At 34.1% G+C, this 17352-nt stretch overlaps 1 protein-coding gene across 1 annotated transcript; it reads right to left on the bottom strand.

The window, feature by feature from the left end:
- Nucleotides 1-14886: 14886 nt before the first annotated feature.
- Nucleotides 14887-15789, bottom strand: LOC145824397 (uncharacterized). Its single transcript, XM_082924043.1, has one exon. The coding sequence runs from the start codon at nucleotides 15787-15789 to the stop codon at nucleotides 14887-14889; it is 903 nt and encodes a 300-aa protein (XP_082780169.1).
- Between the last annotated feature and the right edge of the window lie 1563 nt (nucleotides 15790-17352).

Genomic DNA, 17352 nt, shown 5'->3' with positions numbered 1-17352 from the left:
TGGGTTTTTTTTTAACTCTATTGATTGTTCTTGGTTATAAACATATGAAAATGAATATAAGAATTCGTATAACAGAAAAAATATTACTACATACAAATAGATATTAACGAAATACCAAAAGAAAATGAATGGAGTGATCAGGCGCTTTGGAGGATCTAGTCGGTTTATCCATCAGGCTTCAATCAGAATTCCTTGTAAAGAAAGACAAGAAAAATAAACTCATAATATCTTTGATTAGGAAAAAAAACAAACAAACAAAAATCTTAAAGGTTACAGTACATTCATCAAATGCATGACATGCACACATGAATGGATTTGTTTTATAATAATGTAGTTAACAAAAACTATGTTTCCAATGTAAAAAGGAAAGACACTAAAAAAAATTCTAATCATAAACAAAAAATGATACCCCAGTAGCTTAGGTCACATTACCGTAAAAAACAGACTAAAGAAATTAATTTTTTTGGACAAAATTTGTAATTTGGTAAGGAAATTTTTTTGTCGCAAAAAGGAGCCAAATATTTTGGCACCATATGAATTGATAATAAAAACGACATTGTTTTTTTTTTTTTATTGTTGGGACTATTGTAGAAAAAAATAAAAAACGATGTCATGGTTATGTATAGATCCTTTGTTGCTTCAGGTCTCACTTTAGGTATACAGTCAGAAGGTTGAGTATCTTTATTAACTGGTTTTACTTACTTTGGTTTTAGCCATGTTGTGGTTCACTTTCCCATATTTTATCTTGCTAATTTTTTATTTATTTATTCTCTGCATGGGTTTGGGGATGGTTTGAACCACATAAAGCACTTGAAAATTATAAATGTTTAGGGAAGCAATTTATTTTTTAGAATACAAAATATAAGAAATTAGAAAATGGGAGAATGATTTGATACAGTTGTATTCAGTAATATACATACAGTAACTAAAGATTTAATGCACTAAGGACCCTTGCATACTGCTATAACCCACTGTCACTCACAATTGAATCTTGGGTTGTGAATACAGCTTCTCTTGTATTAATGCTATGCTTATTATTTGATTTTATTATTTACATTTATTCTATCATTGATACTTTAGATTCATAATAAATAATAATAATATATGAGCACTACTACAAAATTGGTTAAAGGTCACAATTTTTAACTTTGACCTTATACTTTTAGTCTTAGTTTTTTTTTTTTTAATACAAAAACTGTGATGAATGAGGGTGTGACTGTACAAGTTATATCATAAATATTTTGCTTTTTAATTTGGCCATCACGCATACCATATAATTTAAATATATTGAAGCATAGAGGACCTTGTAGGAAAAATATGTACCTGTCCAAGAAGTAGTTCAGCAACAACACAACCAGCAAACCAGAAGTCAATAGCTGTAGTGTACTCCGTCGATCGAAATATAAGCACAGATGTAAGAGGTATTGGGCTCTCCTTTTACCTGCCAAAAATAAGGAATGAAGCATTTCAACCAAAACACAAAACTAAGGGAGAGGGGAAAAAATTAAAAGACATAAACCAACATGCCAAAACTTTAAAAATTCCAAAATGAAGTTGTTATTTGTAAAAGAGTTAATGAGGTGGTGAGAAAATAGCATATATGAAAGGGCATCATTAGTGATGGAAAAATGTAAAATAATTACAATTACACATGAGGGTTTATAGAACTCTAATAAGTATATAGCATATTAATTAGGATACATGTTAGAGTGTAAATCCTTTGGAAATTAGGCCAAATGTTATAATTTGCATATAGTACACATCTCAAAAGGGGTGTAGTAGCATGACCATATATACCACACATAAACCAATATAAACTCTAGTTTGGAATGAATCAATAAATCAAAATCCCCAAAAATAGAAGAACAATAATTTTTTAAAGGCATTTTTCTGTTTCATGTATCTTCATGCTCTTGCAGAAAAAGCAATAAACAACAAAAAAGGGGGGGGGGGAGGAAAGAAAAGAAAAAGAAAAATAAGAAGTACGTTAATAATTTAGTGTCTTTGAAGTTTGAGGGTTTTGAATGAAAATAGATTTTTCTTGAATCAAGTAATTTTGATATTTTTTTTATTATTTAATGGAAAATCAAGATGTGTGTATTTGCTAGTTCGATATGCGGTCAGATGCGTTATTTGACATGAATGTTGGAGGTAATCCTATCATCACTCTATTTCAATCCAGATGATTTTTTATTTTTTTATATTTTCTTTATTAATTTGCTTGTGTTTATCATTGTTACTTACCTTTTATTGAAGCAAAAACAAAAAAAACAAAAAAAAAAAACAAAAGAAAGAAAGAAAGAAAAAGAAAAAGAAGCCAAGGATGGTTGCTAATCCTGCTAGGAATAGTGGGAGTAACTAAGTTGGAAGTGGGAGGGGTTTATTGAAGGTCATTATCTTTTGTTGTGATTTTTGTTGCTCTTTCGTCCCTTATGGTCACCTTGGAGGATTAAGCTATCTCTCTCTCTCTCTCTCTCTCTCTACTTGGGTGATAAAAAAAAATAAATTAGACCATGTAATGCCAAAGGGATGGCAATGAGGGGAAGTAATGACGGCGGCAGCGGTGGAGGTGGCAATGACGGGTTGTCTAGGGATTTCTTACGTCTTAGAACAATCTCTCATAGGGGGTTTCCAAACATGGCTGGGCTTGATCATATGAACTCACCATCATCTTCATATGATCAGCAGAACCAAAATCAAACACCATGGCAAGGTTAGATTAATATATATTATAGGTGAAGTTTCTATTTACATTTGATTTATTGTCATGAGTTTGTTCTTGTTGTAATTCATCATTTATCTGTTCTTCTACATAATAAGAACACAAGCAACTGCAATTCGTTCTCTTCATTTAGGACTGTTTTTGGTTTCTTTGCATTTTTAATATATTCAATGTTGCCTTCTTGATCATTCTTTTCTACTTACTTGCTGTAAGTAATTAAATTATAGAAATTAACACAGAACTGAACACAAATTATATGAATGAATAAGATTTTACAAAATTTGTTTGTACAATTTCACTTTAAAAAAGCTTATCAATTCATATATATTGTAATAATCAATTATGCAATCACTTTTTGTATAAACTTAATCTAAATCAGTTTCTCTATTGTTATTTCATTTTCTTTTAGAATTTTTAATAATCTTTGGACTTCATGCTGTGTTGTTCTATTTGGGGCATATAATCAATATAGACATGTCCTATTAATAAATCAAACCAAGATTGAAGCAATTGATTGTAAAACTCCATTTCCCTAAGGAAAATAAAGGGAGAAAAAATTCTCCCAGAAAAAAAAAACCTGTACGGGTGCTGTGTGTGTGTTGGGTTGTTCTTGAAATGAGATACGAGACATGGAATGTGTACAGGTGATGGCAGTATAGCTTTGGATATGCTGACAAGAAAAATTCTTGAAATGGGCATGGAATCAAAGAGAGGATGATTTGGGAATGTGATCAATGACATTGCTGATTCTAGATGCAATCAAAGAGAGATAGAGAAAGAGCCAATAGTTGGATTACAAATTTTGAACTTTTTCAGAGGAAAAAGCTGATAAAATAAAAATTAATATCAGATATTCATTCTTCAGTTCTGAAATCAAAGTGGCACAGCTATTGGATACATATGTTAATTTTCATTGAGAACCAAACTTAATATCAGATATTCAATAAAGGTTAGGGTTTTCAAATCAAAAGCCCTAATGTAAATGAAGTTTAGAGTTAGAAACAAACCTGAGCTACAGAAAATATCTCTTGGAAATATTTGATTAGAATGGAAGAAACTCTAGTTCTTGACGTCAAGAGAGTGAGAGGTTATGAAGAAAGATGTCTACACTGAGAGAATGGTGGCCCCGATGCCGACGAGGCTGGTGGTCTTCGACAATGGCTGAAGCTTTGGCTATGGTGAAAGAGAGGAGGGAGGAGAAGAGAAGAGCAAGAGCACGAGCCAGAGAGGGAGGCCAACTGACTTCAAACTGTTGGAATACTTTGCTCTGTTTGGTAACCGGTTACACCAGTTGCCTAATTTGAGAGTCAAATTATTTAAATAATTTAGTTATGACCTGGTTATGAAGTAATATGGTATAAGTAAATAATTGAATATAACTAAGTTATGAGTTAATATGATAGTAGTTATGACTAATATGGTATTGATTATGATATAAAATCATATAAGTTCATAACTAAATGTATGACACATCTAAATGTACCATAGCATCACCCGTAGTTTGGATTGTAGATTGTATTGTTCTCTGATAATAGATGTACCGATTGGGAAAATTACACACTAGGAGTTTGGTTTTGTTGAATAATTACATAACATTACCTGTTTTTTTGATGTATTAATTTGAGTTAGAATGATAGTGCCAATTTTAATAAAGAAAATACACGCAGCTAATTAGATTTTCAATTCAATTTTTCATGAGAGGGCCAGTGAAATGACCGTACGGCGCATTCAGTTGAATTGAAAGAAATTTAAACTTCTTGCAACATTAACAAAAATTATTTTTTTCTATTCACAACTTTTGTTGCAAAACATATTCATTTTTAAAGAAAACAGATAAACGAAACACAAAAAAGAAAATAAAATAGAAGACTAAAGATCTGCAGTCCCATTTTTCTAATGTACTCTTATTCCAAGTACTCTCTTTATCAAACAATTTTTATGTATGGGAGAGGGAGTTTGAAACAGAGGGTGGAATAGAGGATTCAAATCCTGAGATCGACCTTAGTATTTGGAACAAGACATTCACACCCATGAAAAAAGTTAGGATTTTCTGCGGCTCTGATCGTGAGGTGAATCGGATAGAAGATTTCCATTACAATCATACAAAATTTTCCCAGAAAAATCCATAGGCCTGCACTTCTCTCCCATCATGATCGTCCTCCTCCACACTGCATCTTCATCAACATCAAGCTCTTTCTCTTCTTTTTCTTCATTCTGGACCTTTCTCCAAGAGATCATCTTAACCATTAAATTACTTTGCAACCTTGAAACAGGCTTCTTGTTGCCCAACCCCACGGTTCTTTCGTCCTTTCGTCTGTGTGAACCACATAGAAATGTGACAATGGAGAATATAGAGAAGGCTCCTATTAGTATAAAGAGACAGGTGAATGACATGGACAAGACTGGGAGTCTTTGCATGGAAAGGCTTGGTACAGGTCTTGCCATAATGCCAATGCCAATGCCAATGAGAGAGAGATGGGAAGCAAGAAACAAGGAGAAGAGACGAGAAGGAAGCTATATTAGATAACAATCCTTCTATCTGTACTATATATATAAGCAAATGTAGTGATCTCTTAAAAAATTCAAAATTCTCAATCCTAACATCTCATGAACCTCTTTCCTATGTGGCACATTCATTTCTCTCATTCTATTTTCCTATTTTTACTTATCTTTTTTTTATATTTTTTATTTCACTTTTTAATTACTTATGGCATGGATATAAAAGATTTTCAAAATATTTAAAGATAAAAGATTTTCAAAATATTTAAAAATAGAAGATGAGTGTGACTCTAATTCAAATTTCTTCATCAAAACAAAACTCTCAATCCTAACATCTCATGAACCTCTTTCCTACGTGGCACATCCATTCTTTTCTCATTCTATTTTTCTATTTGTTCTTATATTTTTTATATTTTTTATTTCACTTTTTAATTACTTATGGCATGGATATAAAAGATTTTCAAAATATTTAAAGAAAAAAGATTTTCAAAATATTTAAAAATAAAAGATGAGTTTGACTCTAATTCAAATTTCTTCATCAATTTATGTCTTACCCAAGGATATTTGAAATAAATAAATAAATAAATTTATAAATCTCAAAACCTAACTTCTATGACAATATGAAATTAGGCAAAAAGATTGGAGAACAAAAATAACGTTCTAAAGAAATTAAACGGGTGATTTAACTAATTATGCAAAAATTTTAGCATCTTATGTAAAAAGAAGCACATGTTTTAAATCTCATATTATGTTTTTTGCTCTCTTTTACTTTTGCAATTTATTTAAGTTTCTCTTTCTATATTTGTATAATTTATCTTCAAATTTGCATTTGATTTTTTTTTTAATCTTTATCTTATATTTACAGGATCGATTCTTGCTTTTGATTTTTAATTAAGTTTATTCTATTTTTATCTGATTTTCACTTTCTATATTCTTATAATTTTTTATTCTTTCTTATTTCAATTAAGTAGCTTTAGAAGACAAAATTTGATTAAATTATAGGCAGTAGACACAAAATAGAGTTAAAATTTGTATAATAAGATAACATAATTGCTTATTTTTTAACTACACAAAATTTAAATTTTAAAAAATTATAAGTGGCACTTAAATCTTATATGATTTTTAACATACTACCTCAATTTTATTTTAGTTTTTTTTTTTTACAAATTTTAAAAAATTATAAGTGGCATTTCACTCTTATCTAATTTTTTAATTATTACCCTCTCCATTTCTTCTGTTATTAGAGTTATATTATATTTTATTTTTCTTTTCAAGTTTGTCTTATCTTATTTTTTAATTTTAAATTTCAACTTTGTTTTTTTTTTTTTTTTTCAATTACTGAATTTCTCTCTACCTCATTTTCCTAGGATTTTTCCAATTTTCGTATATATATGTATATATGTATATATATATATATATATTTATAGTTTATCTTCAAATTTAAATTTAATTTGTTTTTATCTATATCATATATTTACAGAATCCACTCTTACTCTTAATTTTCAGTTCAACTTTTTTTTCTTCTAAAATTTATTTAATTAAATATAGTAAGATCACTAAATATATTATTTCAATACACATCTAAATAAATATCATAGTGTTTAATTGTTAATTTTTAACATGTTCAACATTATTTATCATTTTTTGTTACTTACCCGTGCATAGCACGGGTCACCGCTAGTTATAGAAGGAAGGCTTGTTATCCTGTTCTTATCACAATATCACATTGTTATCTGATAAGGTGTTTATCTAACAGAAGCAAAGAGTAAAGAGGCCAATGTGTGTGAACTGTCCTTTTTTTTTTTTTTTTTTTTGTGGTTAAATAATCTCGTTTGTAATGAATTTTTTGATTTTTTTAACTTTTATAAAAGAAAAAATAAAATAATTATAATTTGGATATGAGATTTTACCTTATTGGATTGAAAAACTTATTTTGTCTTTTGTGACTAAAATAACCTCCACGTAACTCGAAACAAACCTTCATGCCAAATGAACCCTATGTGGCCTTCGAGCTGAGCTTCCATCCGGTCCACAATTTAAATTGCCGGGTTTACTTTAAACGATTTTATAATTTTGCTGATTTTATTTCATTGATTTAAATTGTATATTTTTTTTTAATCTCTTGAAGAGATTATTCATAAAAAAAAAAATAGTCACATATGTTTAAATTATTGGAGTTCTCAACCCAAAATCAAAATTAATTGATAATGGATAGAAAACTTATACGGTATGTTTGATTGGATGGATTAGGATATGAGATTGAGATTATTAATCCGTGAGCCCAATTATTCTATATTTGTTTTATTATTTTAGTTTAAGATTATTAATCGAATGGATAATTAATCCAACAAATTTGTAGGATTATTAGTAATGAGGTAGGAGTGAGATTATTAATTCAATAGATAATTTATCCAATTAGATAGTGAATATCACACTAATTTAATAGGATTATTAATACCTTACTATTAGCTATGTAAATCAAACATAACCATAGATTATACGAATTGAACTAAATGGTGCACTTTAATTACAACGGGGTGAACTGGACCTCGTAATTTAATGTGTGATTCAGATTTAATTAAAAAAATTAAATTTAAATTTCTCATAAATTTCATGGGAGAAATTTATCTCTTACTTTACAAAAATGTTTTAGAGCTCTAATATAAGAGCTCTAATAGCTCTAATGGGAAGGTGGGACCCACTCTGATATGATGTTTGTGCCTTATTTTGTTTTTTTTTTTTTTTTTTTTTTTTTTTTTTTTTACTTTGACACATCACTAGAGCTCAAATTAAAACTCTATAGCATTTCCCCTTACTTTATTCTAGTTCTAGGCGTGTCACATCATGCTGTAGCTACCACGTATAAGCTTGGTAGGTTCTAGAACTTTGGTGGTTGTGAGCAAAATTTTTAAGTTCAAATTGGGTCAAAGGAGGTTGGGCCCTGATCCCGTGATTGGCACACTATTTAACTACATAGGTTCTTTATTGAGAAAATTATAAATCAGTAGTGCTTTTAAAAAATATTTATAAATTTATGAAAAAATTTAAAAACTTATCACTAATTAATTTTTTTTTTTTTGGAAGACATACATTTTTATTTTATTTATTTTGTTTTTTTATACTGGGAAGACATACACTCAATTGTAATTTTTTCTTCTTTATTTGTTTTGAATCAGCACCTTTGCTTGTTTTGGGCATGAAGAAATAAATTGCAGTGTCTTCTAAGCGAAGACCATACAAATATAAAATTTTATAGCACAGTTACAAATTAATAAATTAAACAATAAATCTCAATCAAAATAAATAAATTAGTTAAACAATAAATAAATGCTTCAGGGTGATGGACACGCATTTCCATTCCAAGGCAATCCTGATGGCACCGACCTAACCAATCACGTAATATTTTAGCTGTGATGTAATTGGTTAAATGGGTAAATTTTAAAATTTTGTATTGAGTAATTAAGAAATATAAAAAAATATAATAATTTGTGATTAAGTAAGGACATGATCACGTGACAATCTTAAATCAAGAAATAATTTTTTGATCTAACCTATAATCAAACATATATAACCGAATATATTTGGGTATCAAACATCAATACTTATTAAAATTATATGTTCAAATATAAATTTTTATACAAATATGAATTGTTGAGTTATACATTTGATTCAATCAATAGATATGGGAAGAACGGGTTGCATCTTTATTATCACAATATTTAGTACAAGGAGAACGTTGGAAAAACAAAAAAAAACATTAAAAAACCACACCAAGACGCAAGCAACAGGCGGCCGCAGAAGGTAAAGTTACAGTACATCTCCATCAAATGGGAATGGCATTGGAGACCCGAGGATAAACCACGGTGGCCGGATGAGCCATGATGCGGCGACCCTTCATGTGTCGGAAACAGTACACCACTGCTCCCACCGGCCACTCCACCACCGCAGCTCCCACAAACGCCAAAAACCCCAGTGTGGGACCCACTATCTTGCACCGACAAGGGTTACTATGGGTCCCACACTGTACACATCCAACCGTCATAACGATGGATTTCAATTACTTCAAATAACTGTAATTTTAAACGATATATGATTGTTTCGGTGAATCAGGATAGTGAATGTAGGAGAAGAGAGCGAAGAATGAAATAGTTGAAGAGTGTAATTGTAGCGACTGCAATGAATTTGAGCGAGTTAACCAAACAGAGCATAAGATGGTTGGCTGGTGTCGTGAGCTAGTGAGTGCTTGAATACTTTTATTTATAAGGAAATGTGACTGCTACGTGTCATGCTATGAGAGCACCGCTTGTACACGTGTTAATACACTATCCGCAGCTGGCCTGGACACGTGTCGTGCTTTCCTTGTTCCTTTGTGCTGCTTGCCGACGCGGAGTGCTCAGAGTTATCTCCAAAGATAACGCAAAAATAAAAAATATGGGCTAATTTAACTTTTATTCTTTAAATTATTGTTGATTCATTCCTAAACTATTAATTTTATTTATTTAATCTTCAAAATTTTTTAATAAAAGTAAAATTAAAAAATTATAATTTCAACAATTTAAATAATACAACCAAATATTCATCATCTTCCTCACTTCTCATTTCACAACATCACATTAAGATTTTTTTTTAAAATTTAATTGTATGATTTAAATTTTAAAATAATTTTTTTGCCTATAAAAAAGTCTCTTATGCGTCAATCCACACTGCCCAACAATTAATATATTCTAATATATTTCATAGGACTCTAAAACCAATTAGCATACTGGTATAATCTGGCAGACACCATCGGAGACTACTTGGAGGAAGAGTGAAAATAACTTTAATTTATTCGATTTTTTTTTTTTTTTTTGACCCTCGGTCTTGTAATTAAGAATCCGTCCTACCTCCCTGTCAAACTGCTTGCTGACCACCAGAGGTGCCCTTCGACCCTGTTTCTTAGTCAAGTTTGTTTGATTCTTATGAAAAGGTTTCAAAAAACTAACATGGAAAGTTGAGTGAATTTCCAACTGATCAGGCAACACTAGGCTGTATACAACATTGTCCACATGTTTTAAGATTTCAAAGGGGGCCATCATATTTCAGAATTAAGCCACGGTACACTGTCTTACTGCTTATCTTCTTCCAAATTTGAGGAGTAAGTTTCAGTAGCATTTTGTCTTCCACTTTGAACTTTAAGGGTCTCCTCCATTTGTCAGCATACTTCTTTATTCTTTTGCTTGCTTTAGCCAAACTATCTTGTGCTTCCTCTAGTAACTCTTGTTTGGTCCTTGCAAAGCGGTATGTTACTGGACATCTACCACCAGAGCTTGTTTTAGTCACTTCGTGAGGAGTTAGAGGCTGCTGCCCTGTGGCCAATTCAAATGGATTCATCCCGGTTACAAATGATTTGTGCAAATTGTAGCAAAACTGTGCGCTATCCAACAATTCAACCCAATTCTTTTGACTTGCGGTCACATAATGTTGGAGATACTCCTCCAGCAATCCGTTCATTCTCTCAGTCTGGCCATCTGTCTAAGGGTGATTTGCTGTGGAGAACTGTAATTCTGAACCCAACAAATTAAAGAGTACAATCCAAAACCTTCCCGTAAACCGGGTATCCCTATTGCTAATTATGTCCTTAGGCAAGCCAAAGTATTTTACAACAAACTTATAAAATAAATCAGTAGCAATATCAGCAGGACAAGCATGAGGAGCAGGGATAAAGACAACATACTTAGAAAAACGGTCAACAATTACCATGATGGAACGCATTCCATTAATTTTAGGAAATCCAGAGATGAAGTCTATGCATACTGAAACCCAAGGCTTCTCAGGGATCAGCAATGGTTGCAATAACCCAGCTGCCTTCTTTCTTTCGGTCTTGTCCAATTGGCACACCATGCAAGTTTTGACATAAGCCTCTATGTTCTCTTCCATTTTTAGCCAAATATATGAACGCGACGAAAGTGCCATTATGCGTTGTTGTCCCGGATGACCAGCCCACTGCGGATCATGCATTTCTCTAAGAAGTTCCATTCGCAGTCTCCCAACACTAGGGACATATAGCCTATCTCCTTTGCCATGGAGAAGACCATCTTCAAGCCAATACCGAAGCAATTCCATCATTTACTTGTTGCACCAACCGTTGATACTTTGAGTCAATTGCAACACTATTCCTGATCATTTCCAGTAATTATGATTCAATGTTGGAAATAGCAGCCACATATTCAACTATCTCCTTCTGACTTAAGACATTAGCGACTAGATTATGTCGTCCAGGCTTGTGTCGCCACTCAAAGTCATATTCTTCATGGAATTCCTGCCAACAGGCTTGCCTTGGAGACAACTTTTTGTGAGTTTTGAAGAATGTATTAGCCACATTATAAATAAGAACCAAAAACTTAGATCACAACAGATAAACCCTCCAAGTGAGAAGGCAATGTACTACTGCCATCATCTCCTTCTTATGGGCCGAATAATTCTTCTCAGCAGCATTCAGTTTTCTACTTTCAAAGGCCACAGGGTGTCCTTCTTGCACCAATACCCCTCTGAGAGCTTTGTCTGAGGCATCTGTGTGTACTTCGAAAGGCAACTCAAAATTAGGTAGTCGCAAGACCAGTTCACTTGCCACTGCACCTTTGCTACGACCCAAACCCGGCCCTATGGGTTTAGCACTGTAACCGGCCAGTAATCCGTGATTACCGAAGGCCTGCTTAACAGTAATAACAGTAATACAGAGTATAGGGGCTAGTGGAAGCCAAAACAGTAATAAAAGATGTCCAATGAGTTATGACAGTCTGTATGCAAAAAGACTTTTCATAACACATTCACATTCGGAACAAAAGTAGTATGTACATGCATATACAATCATCCAGGACAAGTACCTAATCCCTATTAGAACAGTACAATACAGTACAATCAATCTATACAAAAGCAGCGATAGAAATGATGAATCTAAAACACCCCAAAAACCCCTAGCTTAAAGGACTTGGAACCTCTCAGTGAGGCACAGTGGTTGGCTTGACAAAAAGGGAGTTAAACCCAACGCTCCTAGCTTCGATCCGGTGCCTGGACATCTACATATATATATATATATATATAAACAGTGAGCTAAAGCCGAGTGAATAACATATGCGTAAAGATGTTAAGAATGAATGTCCTTTCAGTATTTAAAACAGTCAGTTATAACAGTATATCAGTCATTCAGTCATAGCAGTCATATGTGGTACATCCCATAACAAAACAGTATAGTAGGTCTTAACAGACCGAACAGTCAGTTGATGGCCATCATATCAGTAAACAGTAGTGGTTCCAAACATGGGAACCGACAGAGATCTCTGTGACAGTAGCAGTACAGTACAATAACAGCAAATTGTTATGGATGCCACGAATACAGTTCGCAAATAGGACAAGCATTCATTCAGTAAGAAATATCATTTTAAAAAGCAGTACAGTTAACCATTCAGAAAATATTCATGATTGAATATATCTTTACAACCTTGTTACTCACAGAGCACTGGGCTACAGATAGGCTAGAGCGTCCTCGGATGCCAACCTTACACAGTTACAGAATGAACACACACTAAGTTACACACTTGGGAATCAATGACTTAGTCCCTAACTTGACTCGGTGTGGTTCTACATCAATATCCTCATTAAGATGCCTTAAACTAGGTCTAGGAATGCCTAGGATGGAATGAGGATGCAAAGATGCGCTTTAAAACACTTTTCAAATTTTGCTGAAACAGGGGTCCTGCTCGAGCGTGGCTTTCTACGCTCGAGCAGACATGCAGACAAAAGATTTATGCTCGAGCGTGACTTTCCTCGCTCGAGCGGACTGAAAAAGTACTGGATGCATGAAATTCACGCTCAACGGGCGCTCAATCCCCGCTTGAGCGTGAGACACAAGTCCTCGCTCGAGCGGATTGTAAACACATGCAAGGTACTGGATACACGCATTTCACGCTCGAGCGTTACTTTCCCCGCTCGAGCGGACTATATGAACTCAGATTGTACGCTCGAGCATGGATCCAAAATCTGGAATTTCCATATTTGTCTTCAAGCATGAAACTCAACATTAAAAGCATCAAATTCGATCCTTTTGGGCTAATTTTCTGGAAAACACTTTAAAACTCATAATATGACATGTTTCAAAAATCAATTTGCAAAATCAAAGCCCAAAGGTAGTTCAATTGAACCCATTTCTAAACAAAACTTCAAGAACATGATGTACATGCAACATGCATGAATTTAATCAACTTCAAAGCTTCTAATACAAGAACAAATGAGTCAATCCTTCCAAAAACATGCTGAATTCATGGACCAAAGCTAGAATATGGACATGCATGTGAGGATTTCCATGAAAACAACCTCAAAATGCTAGAACATGTACATGCATGCATGATTTAAGCCTTAATTCAACAATTTAAAACCAATTCTAGACTTAGATCACTAACGGCTCATGGACCATGCAAGATACAACTAGAATTCAAGTTCAAGAAGATGATTCTCCTACCTTAGGTCCTCAATTTCAAGAATGGAAGCTCAATTGTGCAATCTACTCTTCAATCCTTCAAGTTCTCCAAGTAATTCTCTAGATGAAACCAAACTTCTCCTTTCTCACTCTCTCCTACGGTTTTTGGTCTCAAAATGGCTGAGGAAAAGTGTGTGAATCAAGTCTCAAAGGTGTCTTAACAAGTGACCCACTAAATGGCAAATTTGGTAATAAACTCATTTAATGTAATTTAATTTAATCATACCAAATCAAATTTCAATTAAACATACCATAAAATCACATAAATTCTAATTAATATGAAACACTAATCAATTTTAGATTCGGCCGCCGATAAGGCCTTCAATTCACAGTTCGACACTTAAAACATGAACAGATCAATTAACAATCAAACAGATAGAAATGCATTTAAACTAATACACTCGATCAATCAGTCAGAATTTCAGTCAATCAGTCACTTAACATGCTTAATCATAGATTAGCACTAATTAGTGCTGAGGGTTATCACAACCTTTCAATTTGTCAAAGGCCTTTTGACAATTAATGGACCAATGCCATTTGTGATCTTTCTTAAACAAATTAGTGAGGGGAGCAGCCTTCTTTGAATATCCCTCAATAAACTTCCGATAGTAATTCGCCAAACCCAAAAAGGATTGCAACTCCACAACATTGGCGAGTGGAGACCATTCCATAATAGCTTGCACCTTCTTTCCATCCATTTTGACATGGCCTTGGCAAATAATATGCCCAAGAAACTTAATTTCTTTTTGAGCAAATTCGCACTTCTCATTCTTTACATAAAGTTTATTTTCCTACAATCGGGAGAACACCTTTCTGACATGGGTCAAATGGTCTTGTAATGTTTCACTATAAATTACAATGTCATCCAAATAAACAACTACAAACCGATCAACATAATTGTTAAAAACATCATTCATTAAATTACAGAATGTCGCAGGAGCATTAGTAAGGCCAAAAGGCATAACTAAAAATTCAAAAAAACCATATCTAGTTACACAAGTGGTCTTTGCCTCGCCTCCTTCCGCAACCCGAACTTGCCAATACCCCGAGCGAAGGTCTAACTTTGTGAAGAAAGTGGCCTTGCTAAGACGGTCGAACAGATCAGCCACCAAAGGTACATAATATTTATTTCTGATAGTCACCTTATTTAGGGCTAGATAATCCACGCACATCCGCAACGATCCATCTTATTTCTTTTGGAACAACACTGGGCACCATATGGTGCTTTGGAGGACTGGACTAAACCGGCTTCCAATAACTCCGACAATTGCTTTCTTAATTCAGCAAGGTCCAATGGCAACATTCGGTAGGGTGCCTTGGCAGGAGCCTTCACTCTAGGCACCAATTCAATTTTGTGATTAGTGGCACGCTGGGGAGGGAGAAACTTAGGCAACTCTGGAGGCATTACATCAATGAACTCCGCCAAGACATCAGCCACTGCATCTGGTACTTCCATAGTAAGGTCAGGCTTCATTTCAATCAATGTCTCAAGGAATGTTTCCTTGCCCTTCCTTAGTCCGTTAAGCACTTGCACAGCCAACAGCATCTTATCCTTCTTCTTTGCCCCATTTTTCTTGTCTAGACGAGTAGAACCTGAAACAAAACAAGGTTGATTCACATTTGAAATCAATAACCCATCCAAATATGGCATCAATACCACTTTTGCAGCCACAAAGAAATCATTCCCAAGAATAACATCAAAGTCATCTAATGGGACTGCCATCAAATTTAGTTGTCCAGTCCATTCACCCACTGTTACCTTCACATCCTGAGCCATCCCATGCATCAATTGGGCTGCAGAATTCACAATCTTGATTCTGCTTGGATTCTGAACAATCTTCAATTTTAGGGACTGCACAACCCTTTTAGATACAAAGTTACGGGTGGCTCCAGTGTCCACCATTGCAAATACTTTAATACCGTCCATTACTACATATATGTACATTAAACCGGATAAGGGGGTCTTTTCTGCACGAATTACATTCAGTAATTGCAAGGGGTTGACTCGAGTAGGGTCATTTGAGTCAAATCCCGCCTTATCATTTTCAGCGATCATAGCGTTAAGTTTTTCACGCTTGGGACAATCCTTCACTCTATGGGGTCCATCACAGATGAAGCACCCTTTGTTAGATTTTCCACCATTGTTCTTGAAAGATTCCCCCTTTGCTTGTATTTGGAATCGTCTTTGCCCTTCTTGAAACTAGACTTTTTCTCTGCCGTCTTCTCTTTCCTTTTCTTCTTGTATTTATTGGTTTCAGACGTGGGTTCCTTACTTAACTTGTAGTCAAGAAACCCATCTGCTGCAACCATGGCAGAGGGCAAATCTTTGACACCGAGTCTTCGAAGTTCCAACTGGGCCCAATTCTGCAACCCAGACATAAAGTTGAAGAGTTTATTTTCCTCCGACATGTTCTTGATGTCAAGCATCAACGAATTGAATTCTTTCACATAGTCCTCACCGATTTGGAATGCTTCAACTATTTCAAGGCGTCTCTTACAACCCAAGATGTGTTGCAAGAAAGGAATTGTTCTTTCATTTCCTTTTTAAGAGTCTTCCATGTTAAGATCTCTGGCCAAGCATCATCCCCGACACGTGTACGCCACCAAAGTTTAGCATCACCAGTAAGGTATATGCTTGCGATTGTAACTTTCTCTCCTTTTGGCACATGAGCAGCTTTAAAGCCACGGTACAGACCCAGGTTCGATTCCCGATCGGTGCGCCAATTGTTAGAAATGGTTTTGGAAAATTAGATTTTTCCTAAACATTGGTCTATTTTTTAGGTGGGACCCATGCACCAAAGTTGGTGGGTCAAAGTGGTAACACGTTCTATGCCACGTTGTGATTCACGTAGTATATTTGATTACTCAAAACCATTATCAGGTGAATGAGAAATTGAAACCAAAGTGAGGTCCATGGAAATGGAGTTTTGGTGAAAATTTCTTAAAGGTTTGAATAAAAGCTTGTCCCACATTGGTTTGGTTGGCAAATTTTGTGGGTTTATAAGGCATGAGTTTGTAACTTGGAGAGGGCCCCAAGGGGCACCCAAAGTTTGTAGAAGGGAGAGGTTATGGGCAAATTGGGCTGGGCTGGGCTGGGCCTGGGCTTGGGCATAAGTGCGTGGTGTGAGGTTGGGTTGGGTTTGTCTAGCCCAATACTTATCTTTTTGGGCCAAAAATATTTGAATTTATTTTTTAATTTTTTGAAAAAATTCTGACCGTTTAAATTCAAATTTTGGTTGGAAAATTTGCACATTTCTTTACAAATTTCGAATCTGTCCGAACAGATTCAGTTCTCTCCCTTACCTGTTAAATTTAAATTCAAACAGATTTGTATCTGTTTAATTTAAACTGAACAGGTACTATACCTGTTGAATTCAAATCTAAAAGGCACCATTGCACCTATAAATAGACTAGTCCTTCATTTGGTTTTTCATTCAATATTTTCATTCTAAATTCTACTTTTGCTCTCTGTATTTTGCTGCATTATTTTCCTTATGAGAAAAGAGTATAAACACGAAGTGTGTTCATTGTGTGAATAGTTTGTAGTGCTGCTACTATTCACTATTGATCATTTTATCTTGGGAAATAGACGTCCACAATCTGAAAGCACATTGGAGAT

This window comes from Camellia sinensis, chromosome 4 (assembly GCF_055761805.1).
Source record: "Camellia sinensis isolate YWXY chromosome 4, ASM5576180v1, whole genome shotgun sequence".
Classification (NCBI taxonomy): Eukaryota; Viridiplantae; Streptophyta; class Magnoliopsida; order Ericales; family Theaceae; genus Camellia; species Camellia sinensis.
Note: the sequence above shows the minus strand (reverse complement) of the source record. Positions and strands in the feature narration are given on the sequence as shown.

Excerpts from the sequence above, each read along its gene's own strand:
- LOC145824397 (XM_082924043.1), bottom strand. The coding sequence starts at position 15,789 with ATGATCGCTGAAAATGATAAGGCGGGATTTGACTCAAATGACCCTACT.